The following is a 21,911-nucleotide window of genomic DNA, read 5'->3' on the forward strand; positions in this document are numbered from 1 at the left end:
CTGCTAAATTTCAGGGACTTCCTGAAGCTGTTGTTTACCTTCCTGCTTAAGGAGATTTCCTGTAGAATGTTTCACTCTCTGAGGAAACTGATAAAACAACAAGTCTCTCTGTTTAGCCTCCTTCATGGCTTGTGTTACTCCTTTGTTCCTCAGTGTGGAATCTGATTAATCTGGACATGGGAATGCCTTGCAGGGAATGATTTATTATTTTTGGTTTTTTGAGACAGGGTTTCTCTGTAGCTTTGGTTCCCATCCCGGAACTAGCTCTTGTAGACCAGGCTGGCCTCGAACTCACAGATATCCACCTGCCTCTGCCTCCCGAGTGCTGGGATTAAAGGTGTGTGCCACCATCGCCGGGCTAGGGAATTATTTAAAAAAAAAGCAGGTAGCTACTTTGTCTTCTTGTTCCAGTGAGGAAAACCCGAGCTTCACCCTCATGATCCACAGAATGCCATATTCAAAGGACAGTGTTAAGCAAACAGGGACCTCCTAGTTCTGAGTTCGTATTAGTGGTTATGTTTCAGATTTACTCAGATTTACTGGTGCAGGTTTCTCCTGACTGACAACACATAGTAGCATAAAAGTCTATAAAGTATGGGATTACATATACAAAAAGAAAGATTCCTCTTTTCGTTGTGAATCGAGTACTACAATTGGCAGTGGGAGGTTTGGCTTTCTTTGTGGTCCTTCTCTTCCTTCGCACACTGAAGTGGGTCTAGTTCCAAGTTTGAATATAGAGGATGCAGAGTGTGGCAATACTGGGAATCACGACAGCAGAGAGGAGAGGGCAAAGCCTGCACCCACCTTAAAATGAATGACTGGCTAACTACTATTAATATGCTGCCGGCCCGAAGACCAGCATCTAACACTCCAAGATCAATAAGGGTGTTTATCATGTATGGGTATTGATCTCTCATGAAGGAGTGAATCATATTTCATATTGCATATGTTAGTACCAGAAAAACAGTAACAGGACTGTGAAGGCTTGTCGGGGAATGAGATGTTCAAAAGGTGCTGTGTGTGAGCCTTAGAGTGGCAGATGTTGGCCTCCAAGCCCTAGGCCTGCAGATGGACGAGTGGAGACTAGGAACTCAGAGTGGATGCGATGGTACCCACTTCTCTGCCTTCTGCTACTCTTCTGGCTGGATCTAGTCCTCTTGGGATTCCATGCACATTAAGAGACTGTGCCAGCGGTCACAACACTCGAGACATCAGATCTGCTGGGTATGGTGTTCCTATAATCATAGCACTTAGAAACTGAGGCGCAAGGATCACAGATTTGAACTTTGGCTAGGTTACATAAGGAGGCCCTCACCTAAAAACCAAACACGAACGAGTGTTTGGTTAAAGTACAAGACCCTAGGCTCAGTCCCCAGCAGTGGGGAGAAAGAACTAACTTACTATTAACTGTTTGCCTCATGGCCGAGAACCACTGAGTTGATGATCTCATAAAGGGGGTCACTGGGTAAGAAAAGTATCACCTTTACTTGGGCTTGATGCCATGGACTAATCCCTTATTAATAACCTTAAACAGTACTGGCCAGTTTTCAATCCAGAAAGACACAGAGTGGCGTCTAGCTTCAGATTTCTCAACGCAATCATTAAGATATGTCTTTTGCAATCTATGTCTCTGGTCTTTGTATCAGTGGTATTGTCTGTGGAGCTTAAAGGACCCTGACGTGATGTCTTAGGGTTTCTGTTGATGTGAAGGGACAGCGCAACCGTGGAAGCTCTTACAAAGAAAAACATTTGATTACCTTTTTTTGAAAACATAATTAATTTAACTCTATGTGCACTGGTATGGTGTTGGGAACTGGAGTTATAGACAACTGTGAGCTGCCATGTGGGTGCTGGGAATTGAACCTGGGTCCTCTGGAGGAGCAGTCAGTGCTCTTAACTGCTGCACCATCTTGCCAGCCACTTTAATTACCTTTTTAAGGCAGGCTTTCACCAAGTAGACCTAGCTGGCCTCGAGCTCAGAGAGAGCTGTCTGTGCCTCCCTGGTGCTGGTATTAGAGGTGTCCACTGCTGTGCCTGAGTTGGAAATCTTAAATTGAGGGTTTTCACTACTTATTGGGATACTTAGCTTGGCCTACTTAGATGACCTCTCTATGTTGGGGAGAACACCCTTTGCTACTCCGTGGGGACTCTGCCATGACTGTGGCTGTCATAGGCATAGTGACCATAGGTGTGTACTATAGCCATTTCTTCTCAGGCTGGAGTGCCTACAGTGTGAGATCTCAGCATTGCGCAGGCTTGGAAGGGAAACCAATGGCTTTCCTGGTCCTGAGCTGGCAAGTATAAAGGGTGTACATTACTTCCTTCAGGAGACTTAGAAACCATCAGAGCAAGCGTCCTTTGGAGGTCTCAGCATCATTTTCTCCTTCTTCTGATGACCCTCCGTGCTACTCTTGCCTGCCAGCCGTGTTTATCTGGTCACTGCTCCTGGAACATTCTTTTCTGTCTGTGTGACTTCATTTCAGCCTCCTTGTGAGTGTTCTCCACCTCCCCAAGTCATTTCCATCTCAGTGCATCCCTTTAGAATCCTGGATAAACCTTTTAGCCCAGTCACGTGAGAATGTGCACGCTATTGGTGTGACATGGAAATCTTAAAACACAAAAAGAAAGGCTGAGCGTCTCACCCAGTGGTCAAACACCTTACACGTGCAAGGCTCTAGGCTCCACCCCCAGTACCTAAGACTGTATTAATCTATCATCTCTCAGTCTGTAAAAGAATAAAATGAAAATTAAACAACTGTATTGCTGTGGTTTGAGCCCTGTGTAATACTTAAGTGTTCTGGGTGATGCTATTGCAACTGATTCAGATCTTGCTAAAGCATTGGAACTAATATGTGACTCCTCAGGTGCTGATTTTTTTTCCAGCGCTGGGGTTTTTCATATAGCAATAGCATGTTCATTAAAGCTGGGAGCCATGAAACTGTCTTCGACATTGACCAAGTTTCAGTTGGGAACCTTGAAATAGAAAATTCTGTGTTGGAGGTGTTCCTTCCTGGTGCAGCGCCTGCTTAGTATGTGCTAAGGCCCTGGTTCAGTCTCTGGCAACACACACACACACACACACACACCATAAAAACTGATGGTTTAATAGATTTAATAGAGATTAAAAAACCCTCTTAGGGCATTTAGTCATTGTGTGTGTAATATTTGGGGAGCATGCACTGTTGAGAGCTTATACAGTTTCAATATTCAAATCTTGCTGTGAGACTGAACTTTCTCAACATACACCTCACCTTGCCATTAAAGCTCAGAATAACTTGAAAAAAAAAAACAACAAAATTCGAATACAGGGAAATGATGGCATCATTAACTGTCAAGTAGCCTTAGCAAAGCTCAGTATGTCTTGACCTGACCTAGCATTTTAAATCTGAGGTTTACTGTTCTGTTTATTGGCGCTATTTTCTTGTTACCTTGAGCGTTATTGCCACCGTTATTTTGTTCCTCCCCAAACTGTGGCCTTGATGAGAGGAGCTCAGAGATGACAAAGTGTGCTGAGCCTCCGTCTTAGACGCCTGGTGCCTTGGGTTTTGATTTTTTTCTTTAGTTTCCTTCCTTCCTTCCTTCCTTCCTTCCTTCCTTCCTTCCTTCCTTCCTTCCTTCCTTCCTTCCTGACATGACTTTCGAGGCACAGGCCCTAAGGTATCTCCAGATTCCTACCACAGGAACAGTTTAGGTATTTAACATGCTTTCCATCAGTGTCTGAGATTGCGTGGGAAATGACCCACCAATACTTAGGCTGGGTGATCAACTACTTCATCTGTCCCTTTCATGTTTTAAATGTCTGCCTGATTTGTCAATTTTGAGAAGTTTATGTTGCTTTTGTAAGCAGATAAAGAATAAAGGACCCAACAGTGAAAGCAAAAGCATTAGCTACCAAAAATGACCGACGATGCCAATGAATTGTTTTACCTTTTTCGATGTGTGTATGTGAGAGACTCCATGTAGTTCTGTGCACTGTTTGTGTTCTTGGTGCCTACAGAAGGCAGAAGAGGGCATTGGATCCCCTGGAGTTGGAGTTGCAGGCAGTTATGAGATGCTGTGGGTGCTGAGAACTGCACTTAGATCCTATACAAGAGCAGCAAGTGCTCTTAACCCATGAGCCTTCTCTCCAGCCCCCAACATTGCTGTTTTATGTATGAAAATAGTGCAGAGGAGAGAAGAAAGAAAAGAAACAGACTGCGGCTTGCCAGTGCAGTTGCGGGAGCCTATGGTGGATGGATTTGGATCCTCTCACGAAAAGGAGGTTGCAGTTTTTAAAATAAGGCTGTACGGAGGCTTCAGTTAAAGACTAGACCCAAGCCTGGCTTGCTCCTTGAGTGCACACAGCCTCCCTTGTGTGTTTTCTCTCCCTCCTTCTACACATTTATCCAGGACCATCCCTCCCTCCGAGTGGTTTTGGACTACACATCGTTCTGGAAATTTCTCTGGGAGCCTCTTCTTCATGCCTTGATATATTGGACCCTTCTTTGTCACAACTATGAAGTAGCAAGAGCTTGTGGTTCAAGCTTCAGTTTTTGTCTCGTATTTATACTACTTAAAAACTACTGCTTACTGCTCTCTTTAGTTAAAAACACTTGCTGCTCTGGGTCTGGTATTATATTAGGCATAGGGGGCATGTGGCATGATGCTCCTTGCAGGATCATTTGGCCGTTTGCAGCCATTGTGGGTCTCTGCTTGCTTGCTTGCTCTAAGCTACTTAGCAGGTCAGAAAATCCCAGCGAGCTGTCTTCATCTTGACCGGCTCCGGATTTGTGTGGTTTCTGAGCGTGGATTGACACAGCAGTGGCACCCTCTACCTTCTCTGTCACCTTTGCTTCTGTGAGCTGCACCTGCTTTCCTTAGTGCCTGCCTTAGCTCCACCCCATCGCTGGGTAGTGATTCCAGGTCTCTGCTGCCAGTCTCTGTAGCTTCCAGGAAGTCTTCCTTGCCTTCACTTAGCCCTGTACCTCATGCCCAGTGTCGAGATTAACCAGAACATGCCCCTGCCTCCCTCTACCACAGGCAGACTCCTACTCTTCATCCCTTTCTCTTCAGTCCTGATGTCCCATTCTCTGCCAGTTCTTTCTGTTTTCATGTCCCACATTTGGGGCCTAATGTGGTCTCTGTCTGAAATTATATTGCTTGCTAGTTGGTCCTTCTCAATTCCTTCACTTTTCCCAAGAATTTCCATCAGGTGGAACTCCGTCCACTAACTCGGAAATCTTCATTGTATCCTATTACATCCCATCTTGAAACTGGATAAAGGCTTCTCCGCCTGCCTTCCAGCCCAGTCTGTCCCTGCTTTCATTCTGTCACTCCATCTTCTGGCTTCATCTCTTTGCCCATGTTCTTTTCTCCTCATTTTCCAGCTTCTGTTTTACCTCCCAGACCCCATCACTCTGCTAGGCCTTGAACTCCACGCCTCACCTCAGCTCTCTCCTTCCTTCTCCAGGGTGTGGCGCAAAGGTTGAATTTGTCTCTAAACTACAAGTTAAATCTTCCCTTCCTCTGACTTTACATAGCAGTTTATGGGTGCTGTGGTTATACTTGTGGCCATATGACTGCAAATCCCATTGCTGCTTTCGCCCTACGCTGCAGGCTCCCCTTGGGTAGTACAGGGGATGCTCCTGCTGCTTCAGGGACTGGCTCATCTCTTAGAACATTGTGTGAGTGGATGTCCATTGGACCGAGGGCAGAGGCATTAGTCCAGTCTCTCATTTAGACAGGATACAATGGAAGCCCTCCTCCATCTCAGCTGAAGAATCAGCAGCTATAGCTTGTCACCCAAATCTCTAGATTCTTGGTGGATCCTGATGAATGTGATGGGCTAACTAATTACCCTTTGGGGGCTAAATGGAGTCTCTTCTCAATTATGGGAAAAAGCTTTATTGCGACACAGCACTGATTTGGCTGATCCACCAAAGTTCAAGTAGTGCTAACTGTACTTTTGCAGAACAAGTTGTTCTATTCCAGGTCCATACTCTGGTCTCTACTAAAGAATAGAGTATCCACCATGGAAGGACATAAAGGAAACTGTGTGCTCAAACCCAGCGCCTTGCTGAGTTCCTGGGGTGACAGTAGATCACATGGTAAGAATTCGTAGACAGGTTAACTGGATTTGATCTCCAGTTTCATGACATTTGGGTTGGAGTGTATGTGAGGTACGCCAGGCTTTATGCCACTTAATCCACCTCTAAAGTAATTTGGTATTCTTAATAAAAACAACACGGCCAAGGGTCTTTCAGCTGTGCCACCAGCAGGAAGCCAGCCTTGGATCCCTTCCCTTGGGGCTGAAGCAGATGACTGCTCCCTTGCATGGCCAGGTTCTTTGCTCAGCTTGAAGGAAATCGTTCAGGCGTAGCAAAGGTTTAGAGGACAAGGTTTGTGAACCCCCCCTATGTTAAATCTTACACCGTCTTTTTCTTTTCTCCTTTCCGTTTCAGAGGGACGCATGGTCATCCAGGATATTCCTGCTGTCACCAGCAGAGGGCATGCGGAGAACGCACCGGACCTGGTGTCAGACCCCGCCTACTACAGCAGTTTTTACCAGCCATCTCTGTTTCCTTACTACAACAACCTGTACAACTACCCGCAGTACTCGATGGCCCTGTCTGCCGAGTCCTCCTCTGGGGAGGTGGGAAATCCCCTTGGGGGATCTCCTGTGAAGAACAGCCTGCGGAGTCTGCCAGCACCTTACGTGCCCGCGCAGACTGGAAACCAGTGGCAGGTATGACCCAGAGAATGGGATATGCGAAGCACACATGTATGTAAGATGCCTACGCATGCACGCATGTGCCATGCACATGACCCAGAGTTAATGGGATATGCAAAACACACATGCATGTAAAATGCACATGCATGCACACATGTGCCACGCACATGACCCAGAGTTAATGGGATATGCAAAACACACATGCATGTAAAATGCACATGAATGCACACATGTGCCACGCACATGACCAGATCAGCACACATGTAGTCACAGTATGGAAAGCACATTGGTTTTTCTTTCCATCTGTTGATAATGTTATTTAACTCCAGAGTTTGACTGAAGGGACTCGGAAGGGAGTATGCATGCATCTGGGCTCCTTTTCAGTTTTAGCTTTTTTCACATTGTCATTTTGCAGCAGTACCCAGCTGGCCAGCATTAGATGTCTCTGTGGTCCCACCTTCTCCAGCCTCCCCCATTTGGGGGCCGCTTAGACTATATTAGGTGCAGCATCCTGGGTGCAGAATGAAGTCCTCTCTCCGCAAATTTTTACCCTAGGAGAGAAAGGATTATGATGGATGTGTTTGCACGGCTTAAAGTTTTGAAAGGAAATTCCATTGTGTTGCGAAGGCCCAGTAACATACGTGGGTGTTTTTTAGAAATGGATATCAGTCTTTCAGAGCGCGCGCGCGCACACACACACACACACACACACACACACACACACACACGTATTATTAAAATAGTGTGCAGCCAAGCTTTTAACATTTGGAGCAAAACAGTGTTTTGCCTCATTGAGGAAAGAGCTTTCCTGGTTCTGTTTCTAAGGGTGAAGCCATTTCCATCAGATCATTCATTGTGTTAGCACCAGAAGCACTCCGAGGCTTGGAGTAGCTGAGAGGTTAGACCCACACCATCAGGCCGCAGAAGAGGCTGCGATTCTGCGAGAACTGTGCTCACCATGACCGTGTGAACATGCCCTAGGCTTTCTCAGCAAGGGTTTGATTTCAGTACAGTGTAACATATATCCCGGAGTTAGTGCAAATCTTGGATGCCCTCTTTGCCCCTATTTTCTTAGCTTTATTGAAGTATAATTGACAAATTGGATGCATTCGTACTGTACAGTGTGGTGTCTTGAAGTGTGTGTACACCGTGTGTTGTTTATCACAGTTGGGTTAATGAAGGCACCGCCTGTGTGTGTGCTTGCATTCACCTGAGGTTCAGTCTGCATTTTTCAGATATGAAGTGTTATTGAATATAGCTACCACATTGTGCATTCAACTTCCAGAACTTAAAAATTGAAAGTAAAAGCTTTAATGTATGTCTCTCCACTTTTCTAACCCCAAGTCTCTGGAAGTCAGCATTGCAAATTTCTGTTTCCTAGAGTCAAGGGAGTTTTTTTTTTTTGAATGGTCTTTAACTTTCTTAAGCCCAATTCTAAAACATTATGACCTGACATTTTCCTCTAACCAAGTCTGTTTCGTTCATCCCCCCTTTTTTTGAAGTGAAGGAATTATTAATATTCAAGTCATCCCACTTTAGAGATTCTCTTGCTATGCTCAGGGATCTGACTAGCCCCGTGAACTACAGATTTCTCTTAAGTGTTCCGTATGCTTTACATTTTTGTGTGTGCGTGTATGCATGCATGTTTGCATCTGTGTAGTCAGGTACACAGGCACATAGAGTGTGTGCGGGCAGAGGCCAGAGGTTGACCTTGGGTGTCTTTCTCAATCACTCCACACCTTATCCAGCGAGGACAGGTCTCTCTCTTGAATGCACGTATTTGGCTAGTATTATCAGCCATTTTGCTCTTGGGATTTCCTGTCTCTGCTCTTCTGTGAGGGGGCTATGGAAAGGCCACCATGCCTGCCTGACTTTTTTTTACATGGGTCTCCAAGATCCGCTCCTCCTGCTTAGCTCCTCCTGCTTAAACAGCATTTGTATTGTTTCCTCAGCCCCACACTGTATTTTTTTGGAGGGAGACTTAAAACTTGTGGGTGTTAGAATTGAGAGGTATTGTGAGGATAATGGGGGTCTGGTGGACCTCCAGATGGACCTCTTCAGATCTTTCTAGCATGGTAGATTTTATGGTTTGGAGAAGGTTTTCAGTTGGCTTCTGTTGACAGTTCTCTTCCTGTGGGGAGAAAGAAACATCTTTAAAAATTTAAAGAAGCCAGGACCTGGTGATGCACTCTTTTAACCCCAGCGCTCAGGGCAGAAACAGGCAGATCTCCCTGTTCAAGGCTAGCCTGGTCTACAGAGCAAGTTCCAGGATAGCTAGGGCTACACAGAGAAACCCTGTCTTGTAAAACAAACAAACAAACAACAAGATTTAAACAAAGCAGACCTTCTTGCTGGTCCTGCAGAGACCCTGGGATATCAGTTGCTACTGGCCGGTCTGGCTTTTCTGTTTCTAGCCTTTGGTAATTGGGTAGTTGGGTGTGTCTGTGAACCTGATAGGTTAATTGATAAAGCCTGGCAGAAAGACAGCCATCTCCATTTGCACCTTAGTCACGTCTCTTCCTTTTGTCAGAACCCCTGTGACAGCTGTTAGTTCCTGCCTCTCTTTTCTGCCAAGGACCAGCAAAGTCATGTGTGAGGTCTTAGTTCAACCTGGAGACAGGTCACTCGCCAGGAGCATCTTGCTGGGGCCTGGCAGGTCCCTCCTGTTGTGCTCTAGGTGACACCACCCTTTCTCTCCTGCAGAAGGGGGAAGGAATCTGCTGTGAGACGCTTCACTTAGACACACATACAAGCCAACCAGAGTGGGAGGGGAAACTCTTGAATGTTTACTTCCTCTCTAGGTCTCTGGGGACGGCATCCTGGAATTCCAGAGCATGCGCCCCTGTGAACACCACCATGCATGCTGAGAAAGGCTTTAATGGCTTCTGGTCTGTCTCCAGCCTGCAGAGATTTGTGGCCCAATCATAGATTCCTGTCCTGTTCTGAAACAGGAATAACATTTGTGACACTGGAACAAACTCACGATGAATGGCGGCTTCCGCTGACCAGCAGCTCAATTTCGCTTCTGCATTTAATTGCCTGCAAAAGCTGTTTATTGCCTTGTGCACTCCTCCACGGCAACATTATCTCTTAAATAAACATGTTGTACCTGGTTGACAAGGGAGAGGTGCATATCAAGTGAGCAGAAATAAATATGGGAGGACTCAGAGCCCCGCCTGAGATCTCCTTCAGGCTCGCAGCTGGCGCTCTGTTGTTGGCTGTTTCCAAACTTGTGCCACCAGACGTCTGGGTTCACGTTCCCACCGCAGTCAGGGCGTGGTCAGATGACAGCCTTAGGGGTTGCATTCCTCTGGTGGTTACTTTGGTCTCCGTCTGAGTCATCCCGTGGTAATGGTTGTCCACTGACAGCTATGCACCTCACTGGAATTCGTGTATGTGTTAAATAAACATGCACCGGGGACCGCTGCACACTAGGATTGACTGCCAAATGAAGTAGGTAGAAAAGCACAGCAGGGTAACCGCAGTTAACAATAGTTCATGCATTTTAAAAATAGCTAGAAGAGACATGTTGCCTAGATATGCTGATGACCCTAATATGGTCCTTGCACGTTGTGTCTATATATGGAAAAAACACAAAGAAATGGTGGGAATAGCCTTTATAGCCCTTGGTTTGAACCAAGATGCAGGCAGGAAGGGAAACAAATTCTGGCATATGACACTGGGCATAAAGATGCCTAAAGCGGATGATCCTGGGATGATGCTCCAGCCCTCTCAGCTTGCTGAGGGCCAGATCAGCCTGGTGTTTTAAAAAGCTGACTGTGACTGTTTGCCTGCTTCCGTATATTCTTCACCCCGCGTACCAACAACCTGAGCAGGCCCTTGGCTTCACACTAACACCTTTTCTAGTGTAGCTTAGCTCTGGGACAACCATGTTAATGTATGGTGGAAAGAAGTGCATTTCCAAGCACAGGCTGTGTGGACATAGCCGGACCCCTACCTTCTCCACCACAGTGCAGTGTCTTTCCCGCAGGAAGTGTGGCTGTGTGAAGGTACATCTTAGATCCACTCTAGTTCCCAGGAAAAGTTAAAATTAATAATCCTTAAATCATTTAATGTGTGTGTTGTCTGCTTTTATTTATTATTATTAATATATTTATATATCAGCCTATTAATATGTAACATAAATATACCTTATTTCTAATATATTTATCAATATATTGTATATAATATATTAATATATTAACATAAAATATTAATATATATAGGGATGGAGAAAGACGGAAAGGATCTCCATCTGTGGCCCTGAGTGTACTAGAACTCTATGTAGACCAGGTTGGCCTTTAACGCACAGAGATATGTCTGCCTCTGCCTCCAGGTGCTGGGATTAAAGGAGTACGCCACCAAGCCTGGCTTTTGTTTATGTTTCCAAGGACAGAGTGTCCCTATATGACCCAGGCTGCCCTTGAACTTAGATGTCCACCTCCTGTCTTAGCCATCTAAGTGTCGGGGTTACAGATATGTAAAAATAGACCTCTCTCTCAGATACTCTCTTTTTTTTGTGGGGGAAGAGGAGTACTCTTGAATTTGAAAATGATAATAGCTGGGGGAAGACAGGAGAACGTAAGGCCCTTTTCCTGGGCTGGGAAGGTTGGTCCAACTTCTCGGAGGAGTCTGACCATGTCGTTTCATCCCAGCCAAGCATCCTTTTTACAGTCTTGCTGTTTATGAGCTGTCTGCCCATCCTGTGGCCCACACGGTCACCAGCAGGTTCGACTTGTCCCACTTTCTTTTCTAGAACCCATTTCTTTTCCTAGAATCCAGTGGTCATATCGACGACTTTTCTGTTGCTGTGATAAGATGCCATGTCCAAGGCAACTCAGAAAAGGAAGCGTTTAATTGGCTTATGGATCTAGAGGGCTATAGTCTGTGATGGTAGAGCCGAGGCATGGTGGCAGGAACAGATGAGAACTCCTGTCTCGAACCACAAGCAGGAGGCAGAGAGCTAAGCATGGCATTGGCCTTTGGAACCCTAAAGCCTGCCGGCCCCCCATGACATTCCCCCTCCAGCAAGGCCACCCCTCCTAATCCTCCACAAACAGCCACCAACTGGAGACCAAGTGCCCAGATGCTCAGGATTTATGGGAGACATCTCATTGGAACCTCCACATCTACTGTCTGATTGGTGGTGGACACTGGCTTTTTTTTTTGTCATAGAGAAGCCGGCAGCATTAACACGCCATCAAGGGAATTTATAAGGATATATGCAGTTTTAGGGGTCTTCGAGCTAACCACCATAATTTGGTTTCTTAAAGATTAAACACAGAGACCTAACTCGGCTGATGCCTGAAGGATTTATTTTAATTCATGTTCCATTGCTGTCATGTGTATTTATTTTTATATCTTACGTATTCATTAATTCTAGTAATCTTATAGTTGCGTATTTTTTTTACCTTCTAGTAGGCAGTCATTTCTGTTGAAAACATGAACTACTTTAAGCATCTTTTCTCATGTATGTTTTTAGTACACACTCAGATGACACTGGTGGGTAAAATGTTACTGCTCTGTGGCTCAGGGAGAAATACGCTGGGCTCAGAGGAGTGGGGCTGAGGAAGGCCCATTTTTACAGAGTACCCCAGTAACCAAAGTGGATCCCAGAGGAAAGTTGAGCTGGCCTTAGGGAACCTGGGGGCAGGAGGTGGGGAGCAGGCGACCCTGACTCAAGACAACAAGGGATGGAATAATACAGCCTTCTCCGGTCTTGTTCTTCCACTCAAGAGATAAAACCAAGACTCAGGGAAACAAAGTCACTTGGCACTATCACGTCACTGGTTAGTGGGAAGCTGGAACAACAGGCTTTGCCGACTTTGGAGGACTCTTCCTTCCCAGAATGCCTCTGTTGCCTGTGTAGGGCGCAGCACATTTCTTAGTCTTTGAATCCAGCCTGGAGACTGTAATGACACTGTATATGGTGCCTCTTAGGCTTGTTTCTCGACACATGTTGACACACACACACACACACACACACACACACACACACTACACACACACATACACTACACACACACACACACACGAGGGGTGAACTACATTTAGGGAAACCTGTTTTCATTTATTCTTGAGTCATTTGATGTGACCTGTTCCCATGATAGTCGTGGAGGGGAATGGGGCTCTTCATGCCATTTATGAGTTGGGGGTACCCGCCAGGAGCCCCCAGTCTGCACTGGAATCTTTAAACAGTTTGGGGAAAGTGTGTGAACGTGTACCTTTGTGCCCACCTGGAGGGTGGCTCTGGACAACCTCACCTTGCCCTACAAGCAGTGTATCATGTTCAGTTCTCATAAGATAGCCTTCATACTGCTGATTTATGCTAAAAGTATCCTAATGTTTCTGACAGCTCATGTGTGACATGAATATAATCCATATTTCTTAAAGCAGCTAATCCAAGTACTGCTGATAGGGCTATATCTCTCGGTATCTGCCACAGAGATTCTGATGGTAACATATTGTTTCTGGGTCACTAGCTTCGTCTAAAACAGAAGGTTGGAACAGAGTAGCAAAGGTTAATTAAGTTTGTCCATCATGGCGGGAACACATATGGATGACTCTGAAGCATTTTGCTCTAAAATCAAAGTTCCTGAACGTGCGGTTGCTGGCGTCTTCGCCTCTCATATTCAGACGATCCAAGGTGAAGTTTCTTAACTTGATGCAGAGCAGTGGAGAGAGCTGGGCTGTTGAAAGGTGGTGTTAGCAAGTCACCCTTTAAATAAGCAAGTATCTCCATTGAGATTGGGAAGGTGTCTTGGGTCAGTGGAAGAAATCAGGAGCTCCGGACAGTTCGCCTCCAGCCTGCCTTTTTTTCCTCTTTGCCTGAGTAGAATCAAGCTCTTTGCTGGCAGCGTCTCCCTATGTTGATGGCTTTTAAGTCCTCAGGATACAGTGAGACAGTGAGACAATAGGACAAGTTTCTTGTATCCTTCAGCAAATGCTCACTGTCTTGCTCTGACGTTTCCTTATTTCTCTAGTCCATAGCTCGTCGTTTCTCAGGGTACCAACGCCAAGAGTATCTCCTAGCCCTTTGCCACAGTCTGCAGAGTTGCTCTACCGTGCCACCAGACGGTCAGTGTGCCAGCAACTTGGGAAGCCATATGTCTGCATAATTTTTAGCCAGGTGTTTGAAGATGAAATTTGTCCTCTCTTTTCTTCCAGCTATTTTAATGACTTTTTAAAATATAATTGATACTGGCATTTATGCCTGGCTGTGTGAACTGGGTTGAAAAGTTAGGGTTGAAATTTTCTTTTATTTTTTATTCTCTCTCCCCTCCCTCCCTCCCTCCCTCCCTCCCTCCCTCCCTCCCTCCCTCCCTCCCTCCCTCCCTCCCTCCCTCTCTCTTTCTCCCCTGTGGTTCGTGCCCATATGTGTTGGTGCATGTGCTCATGTGCACAAGTATACAGACAAGAGGAAGTTGTCAGGTGTCCTGTTTCATCACAGTTGGCTTTATTCACTTGAGACAAGGACTCTCATTTAATCTAGAGGTAGGCTTGTGTCCTGTCTCCGCTCTCCACATTCTCCTGCCGGCACTGGGGTTACAGGTATACCAGTAACCACTCCTGGCTGATTTTTTGTGGGGTTTAAACTCAGGTTCTAGTGTTTGTGTAGCATGTGCCTTTCCCTACACCATCTTCCCAGCCCTAGATCGTGAATCATACAAACACAAGGATCTGTCTCTAGAGCCCGGAGGATTCTTTGTAGAATTTGCAAGGATAATAAAGGCCCTAAAGTAGTCAGTCCTAGCTAGGTAGGCAGCCAGCCCTCTCTTTCATTAACCCCCTGGAATATACCAAGACCTTCCAGGTCCCAGGGAAAGGGAACATTTTAGATTCTATTTGGTTGTTTCTTTCTAACTAAGTAACTGCTTTTTTAAGATCCCCTTTTCCTGGTTAACAACATCAGTGTCTTGAATGCTTTAGACCGAAACCCACAGTGAGTGTGCTTCCACGTGTCTTCAGGTACACAGACGCTCACAGTTAGCGATTCTACCTACTGTCCACACACTGTTCGTGTGGATTTGGCATTCCCTTTTGTCCTCTGGTCTTGCTGATCTTGAATTTCTGAGCTCAGGAGATTCTCCTGTTTGAGCCCTCCAAGTTGTGTGTGGATGGCAACTGGATTATTTCAGGGCCTGATGAGTGGCAGTTCTGTATTTTGGAAAACACAGTCTAAGAAGAGTCAGTGCCACCAATGAAAATAGTGAGAACACTGAAGAGCATGCATTTGGGTCTTTAAGTTAGCAGTATCCACAGATTACCTGCTTTTATGGTGATGTCAAGCACCGTAGACCACTTACAAGATATCCAGATGTGATCCTGAAGATGTATCCCTTCCAGCTGCTCAGGACTTAGGAGCCACTGTTCGGGTGCTCCAGGATTTAGAGTCCTGGGGGAAGGCTTATCGAATGTTGACACGGTCAGCTTTGGTTGTTTCCACGGAACTTGCTCACTTTGCCATGGTGCGTCCTGTGGCTGTTTTTCATTGCTTGAATTTACTGAGATAAACTCCTTTCTTCATCTCTCCTGGAAAAGCCCCATGTACAGGAGTTTTCTTGTTTTTGCATGCTTCTTTCTGTTGCTGTTGCTTTGGTAAGCTTGGGCTTTATAGTCTAAGATGGCTTTAGACGTATTGGCTCTTAAATTATTTGCTTTCTGCTGATCTCCCCCCCCCCTCACCCTGACTCCTGCTCTCATGAGGGGAAGAGCATCCTTTAAATGCTTTGATAAAGACAAAGATCTTTTGCATTCTTCAGCATCTTGAGGGCAGTCTTCATGGTGGGCACCCTCCCCATAATATTTTGAAGACTCCTTGGGCTCCCTCACAGACACCTGTGTCCTCTTTAGGCCTCTCTTCTCCCTGCCTCGCCTCGCCTCACCTCTCCTCGTCTCTCCTCTCCTCTCCTCCCCTCCCCTCCCCTCCCCTCTCCTCCCCTCTCCTATGCTTCCCTCCCCTCTCCCCTCCCCTCTCTCCTCCTCTCCCTCTCCTCTCTTCTCCTCTTCCCTCCTTCTCCTCTCCTCTCCCCCTCCTTCTCTCCTTTCCTCTCCTCCTCCTCCCTCTTCTTTTATCCTACTCTCTCCCCTCCCCTGCCCTGCTTTCCTCTCTTCCCCTCTCTCTGTCCCTCCCTCTCTCCCTCTCCTTTACTCTTCTGGGTCATTCACATAAGAAAGGTGATGAGAACATAGTGAAGAAGGCACCAAAGTTAGTGGCTCTTAGGAGTAGGTGGAGACAGGCAGTAGAAAGCCTTGGGTCACAGCCATGGGGAATGTGCCAGCATCACAGGACTCGGCATTTGATCCCCTGTTGTTCTGATAGCTCTGAGCTGTGTGCATGACGGCAGGCACTTAGCCAATACATTATAAAGAAAGTCTTTGCCGCCGAGGGCAGCATACGGTGTGGAAGATGAGCAGGTGTATGTCCCAGTGAACCAACAGGGCCCTCTGATGAAGCATTCTGCACAGGTCAGGTCTGCCCTGGCTCAAGTGGACGGCTAAGCGAACCTGGGAATAAGCATTGCAAAGCAAAGAAACTGTTTTAAGGACAGCAAGTGTTCATTTCCCGCCTTTACTCTGTGTGCCCTGGAGACCTGAGATTCCAGCCTGTGAAGACTGTTTCTGATCAGAAAACTAAAGGTTCACCCCAGACAGGGCTGCTAATCCAAGTAAGTGTCAGGGTCTGGTAATCCCTGCAGGTAGTTGTATTGTCCTTTGGAGGACTCTGGGAACACTGTCTTTAACCTGCGGCTTACTTGTGAGCTAGCTTACTAACAGCCAGGACACACCTTTTGAGCCCTTCACCTGGGAGGAGAGTTCAGATTCCCATAACGTCGAACACTTCTGTCTGAAGCCCTGCTAGACAGTCAGTTGGCAGAGAGGATTCAGGAATTTTTAAAGAGGAAACGATGAGGTCAAGACACTCTTGAGCTGTCCTGGGATATCCCTGTTACCAGAGACAGGATGGTTTAGGGTACGGAAAAGGTAGCCTGTGGTTCAGATTTATTGCCATGCATTTTCTCAACAGTTCAGTAAAACAAAACCCAAAGCTTCAAGGTTTCTTCTGGAGTTAATGCCAACAGCGCATGCCTTTGCTGCCTGCTCAGCTCCCATCTGTGGGTCACACTCCGGTTCAGAGACTGGGGTGCGTAATAAGATTATAAAACATGTCTCTGGCTTGCCGACCACCACATGCTAATAATAATAGCAGACGTAATTCACTGGAATCTTGGATTTTTTTTTAGGTTTTGCTTGGTTTATTTGTTTAATATAAAGGAACAAAAATAAAATCTCAAGGAAACAAGTTAGCATTTTATAATTTGCTCATGCGCGTGTGCATATGTGTGTATGTGTGTGTGTAACTAATATCGCCATATTATCACACATAACTGAACAGTTACTCCGTTTGCCGCTATGGTTATCTTTCACCCAGAGGGGAGGGAAGGACCCTCAGGGTATTAGATTAGTTTGAAACAGGTTCCCCAACCTTGGCACTGTTGTGGTGTTGAGGTGGATGCTTGATTGTCAGGGGGACTGCTGTGGGCCCTGTGGGAGGATAGGGTGTCACTGGCCTTTATCTCTAGATGCTTGAGGCAGTTGTCTTTGCTTCCAGGTATGACAACTGAGCGTGTCTCCAGATATCCAATCTTCCCATAGGGACAAGGTTGTCCCCAAATGAAAACTACTGGTTTAAGAGCAAATAAATTTCAAAGGCTTCATTATCGATCCATAGGCCTAAGCCAGAGTACTGTGTTGTCTGTCTATCATCAGTCTGTCTTGTCTGTCTAAAATTAGAAGGGAGCAGGAAGTTACCTGGAGTTACCTCCAGACCTTCGGGGGTGAACATCAACTCAGTTTTAACTTTGTGTTTAAGAGGGCTCTGTGTTCTTAGAGACTCAAATCTTTCCTCCTGTGCAGGTTTTCGAGGAGATAGCTATTGTGGCCTTAAGTTTTCCTTCTGAGTTTAGCCTCTCTCTGATGGCTGAACCACCTCTTCAGCCCTGACACATCTTTCTGAGTTGGATGTAGCCAAAGTGATCGATGACCTTGGTAAACTCACATTTTAATAACCTCAAGTGGAGTATCCTTTTTGTCCCTTCTTATTTTGCTGGAAGTCTTCTGTTGTGATCTCACGGAGACATTGGGGAACCTGAGTAGTTGAATACAAATAGCTCAATTTCAAGTTCACAGTTTCTGATGCTTTCTAAAAATATAAAGAATTAAATGGGGGAGCTCTGTAGACCAGGTTGGTCTCGAACTCACAGAGATCCACCTGCCTCTGCCTCCCGAGTGCTGGGATTAAAGGCGTGCGCCACCATCGCCCAGCTAACATTACATATTTAAACCATAACAAAGGTGTCCTTTAATTTTTCTTCCTCAGATGAAGAGCGCGGAGAGCCGTCACCCGGTGAGCTCCCAGTACAGGATGCACTCATACTATGGGCCTCCCTCCTACCTGGGCCAGAGCGTGTCCCAGATCTTCACCTTTGAGGACGGCCCCTCCTACTCAGAAGCCAAAGCAAGTGGTAGGTTCTGTGGTGGGTATCTGGAGCTGAGTCGACCCAGCAGGGGAGTCGTTGTTCTCTGTGGGCGTGTTTCATGGGAGCTTTGGGGATTTTTAAATTATTATTCTTTAAGAATATCACACAGCTCTTTCCAGATCTCCCACCTTCTTATCCATCCAACTTCTTCCTCCCTCTCCTCCTCTCTCTCCCGCCCTCCTCCTTTCTCCCTCCTGGAGTCTAGTTTGTGTTAGGACCTGCCCTGGAGTGTGGTTGATAAACCAGGCACCACATCTATAAAGACATCTGATTTTCCTTCTTCAAGCAGCAATCAGATACCAATAGCTTTTTAGCTAGGGAGCGGCTTTTTACCTACCTCTCCACATCCCAGCTAGTCTTAGTATCTAAAGAAATGGCTGTGAGCTTAATGTGGTCCTCTGGATTTGCTGTGGATAGCAACATGAGACTCAATGTTGTGGAAAAAGTGTCAAAAGTTTCTCCCTGACACCTTGTTTCTATTGTTTTTTGTGGAAAAGATCTGACCAGACCCCTTCCCCATCCTGAAGTGATGGTTGGGATGTATGTGAGGTGGGAGCTGAGGTTGTACATGTGTATCAGCCACGCTTGACTATTTTTGTGTGTGAGGTGCTGGGCGTTAAACCCAGGATCCCACATGCTAGACAGGTGCTGTACAACTGTGGTGTAGTCTCAGTCTCTGTGAGATTACTTTTACACAAGATTTGAGAAGTCCATGACTCATACAGGTGGGTTGTAAGTGGAAGTTGGATGTGTGAAGTCTGAGTTGAGGGGGAGCACCCTTACTAGGAGTGAAAAGTTGAGAGTTCCGTGTAAGGACTCTGTATTAGTCAATCTGACGAGGTCTCCTGGAGAAGTGAATGTACAGGAACGCAGAGGGGGCATAAAGGACTGAGTCCCGAGCCTGGGGACCGCGGTGTTTTGAGCATTGATAGATGGGTTGACCATAAAAGGAGACAGGAAGCTGGTGAGGTGAATGAGACTGCAGGTGGGTGGTGTTTCAGAAGTTGAGTGTAGATAGACTTCAGTGAACCAAGCCAAGCAGTGCCAATGACAGGCATAGAACAGGAAAGCTGGGGTTGCCCATCTGGTGCTGCACACTGGAGGATTCCTGGAGAGTCAGCCAGTCACTGGTGTTTAGTTCATGCTGAATGTCTGAGGAAATGTGTTTCCATGTTAGCAAAGGGCAGGGGCAGCAGTAGCAGTGACAGCTGTCGGATGGGTGCACTCACTAGCAAGAGGTGAAGGCAGTCAGGCAAAAAGCTCTTCTCTCGGATTTCCTTATCTCTGGGGAAGATCTCCCCGCCAGAAGTCAGCCTTTCTGGGAAATACTCTTACAGATCCATCTAGATGTGTGTCTGTTAGTTGGTTCCAGATCTAGTTAAGATTAATCAGCACAGAAGGACCCAGGGAATATAGGGCCAGTGGCCTCCAGAGTGGCAGCTCAGGCGTGTCTGAAGATCCTTTCCCTACTGGGGATCGAGAATAAGGAGAGACTGTAGCTCCTTGACGGAGCCACTAGATGTCTAGTGAGCTTGTAGTTTTTATCTTTCATTGCTGTAGAAATTCTCTTGGACCTCACATAAGAGAATTATGAGACATTGAAACTGTACCTTTGGGGCATTGTGAATGTCAGAGTGCTGTGTAGAGTTAGGGAAACTGTCACTTCTATCTGGTTCTACGTCATGTTTACCCACTGAGGAGGAAACTCATCCGTGAAGCAGTTATTCCAAGTCTTCCTTTCCTGAGCCCTGGTAAGCGCTAACCTGCTGTCTGCTTCCAGACTCCCTACTCCTGATGTTTCGTGCGGATGGAGTAGGTGACACATGGCCCTTGGTGTCTGATTTCTTCTTCTTCACCTCAGGTTTTTGTGGTTCGTCCACACTTTAGCATGAATTTGTACTCCCTGTGTTTTTATGGCTGAATCCTATCCTGTGATTTGAATGTGTCATATCTTGTTCATCCATGCTTTGATGGACATTGGATTATTGTCGTTCTTTGTCTGCAGTGGATTGACAGTGTTGGCATAACACTCATATCCGCCCATTTGATTTCCTGCTCTTAGTTCTTCTGAACTCACACCTAGAAATACGTATTCATCAGCTTTTGTCACTGTAGCAAAAAAGGACTAAGTTTCCTAGTTTTCGAAGAGTAAAGGTTAGTTTTGACTCACAGTGTTGGAGGTCCCCATCTGCCACTGAGTGGCCTATTGCTTTGCGTTTCTGGTGGGGAAGCCACATGGTAAAAGTGCACACCTTGTCAGCCAGGTGACAGAATGGAACAGGAAGAGGCTAGGGTTCTGCACCTTGTTCAAGGGTCTGTTACAGTGATGCAAGTCCTTCCCACTGGGCTTTAATTTAGGTCAGGCACTGCCAGGCAAGCACGGTACCACTGAGAGGTACCCCTATCCCTCTTCTATCCTTTTTGCTACAGGGTTTTGACAGGCTAGCCCAGGCTGGCCTTGAACTCACTTAGTAGTCCAGCCAAGCTTTGAACATGCCATCTTATCTACTTAGAATGACAGACCTGTACCATGAGACCCTGCGGCCTCCTCCAAGTTCTGCCACCTCCCAATAGTGCCACCATCGAGACAAGGCCCTTTAGGTCTATCTAAATCATCCATAGTGAAATTTCTAGGTCTTGTGGGAGTTTTATATTTATTTATTTTTTTGAGGTACATTAACCTGTTCTCCTGGCAGCTACCCTATCTTATATTCCCATCAGTGTATGAAGGCTCTCACTTCCCCATGTCCTAACCAACACTAACTTGTTTTCCAATTTTCTCAATTACGGTTATCATAATTCATCTTTATTATACTATAAAAGTATCTAATCAAAGTAGATTAGAAACTCAAAAGTAAATAAAGCATAAGTCCTTCGCTCCATATAGTGTGGAAATCAGTGATTTGCCCAAGTAGAAGACGGGTGTGGGAGAAAGTGTGCCCAGTTCATAGCAACATATGGAGGGTGTGTGGGAAGCGACCAGGAGCATCCGGGAAGTGATGCCACTCCAGAAAGGATGACATGGGATGCCCCATCCGTGCCTCTGTTTCTCTAGGGGTACATGTGGCTGTAGGTGAGTAGTGCCAGGTTAAAAGCAGTCTGCATGCATATCCAGAAATGAACTCCATTCAGACCATAGGAGGATTCCTGGCAGGTAGGTAAATGTCAGCATTCCTCAGGAACTTGTGAAACAGGTTCCTGTCTACCAAAAGGAGCCATTTCCCTCACCTGGCAGAAGGGTCATATGACTATCTGTGATTTCTGTCAGCATACCAGAGCCCGTGCTGGCCTCCAGGCTCCCTTAGTTTCACAAGTACAAGTTAATACTTTTCAGAGTCCGAGCTAGAGTCCCAACCCTTCTTACTAGCTCACTGACCCTAAGCTCTCTCCAGCTCAGGGACTTCCGTCCTCCAGAACGCCTTCCTCTTATAACCCTGCTATTCTTGCTATTCTCACATTCACATTCTCTCTCTCTCTCTCTCTCTCTCTCTCTCTCTCTCTCTCTCTCTCTCTCTCTCTCTCTCTCTCCCCCTCCCTCCCTCTCTCCCTCCCTCCCTCCCTCCCTCCCTCCCTCCCTCCCTCCCTCCCTCCCTCCCCTCCTCACTCTCTTACTGTTCTCTGTTCTGTTTCTTGCCTTCTCATTATCTCCACTATTCTTTCCT

The 21,911-nt window shown here is 46.2% G+C and overlaps 1 protein-coding gene across 1 annotated transcript in view; it reads left to right on the forward strand.

Moving 5' to 3' along the window:
* Dmrt1 (doublesex and mab-3 related transcription factor 1) overlaps nt 1-21,911 on the forward strand; it is an 87,456-nt gene that overhangs the window by 34,434 nt on the left and 31,111 nt on the right. The window contains exons 3-4 of the mRNA XM_075975053.1: nt 6,441-6,724; nt 18,090-18,234. Of these exons, the coding sequence (XP_075831168.1) occupies nt 6,441-6,724; nt 18,090-18,234 (429 nt within the window). The remainder of the gene's footprint in view (nt 1-6,440; nt 6,725-18,089; nt 18,235-21,911) is intronic.

Source organism: Microtus pennsylvanicus, chromosome 5, assembly GCF_037038515.1.
Source record: "Microtus pennsylvanicus isolate mMicPen1 chromosome 5, mMicPen1.hap1, whole genome shotgun sequence".
Lineage (NCBI taxonomy): Eukaryota > Metazoa > Chordata > Mammalia > Rodentia > Cricetidae > Microtus > Microtus pennsylvanicus.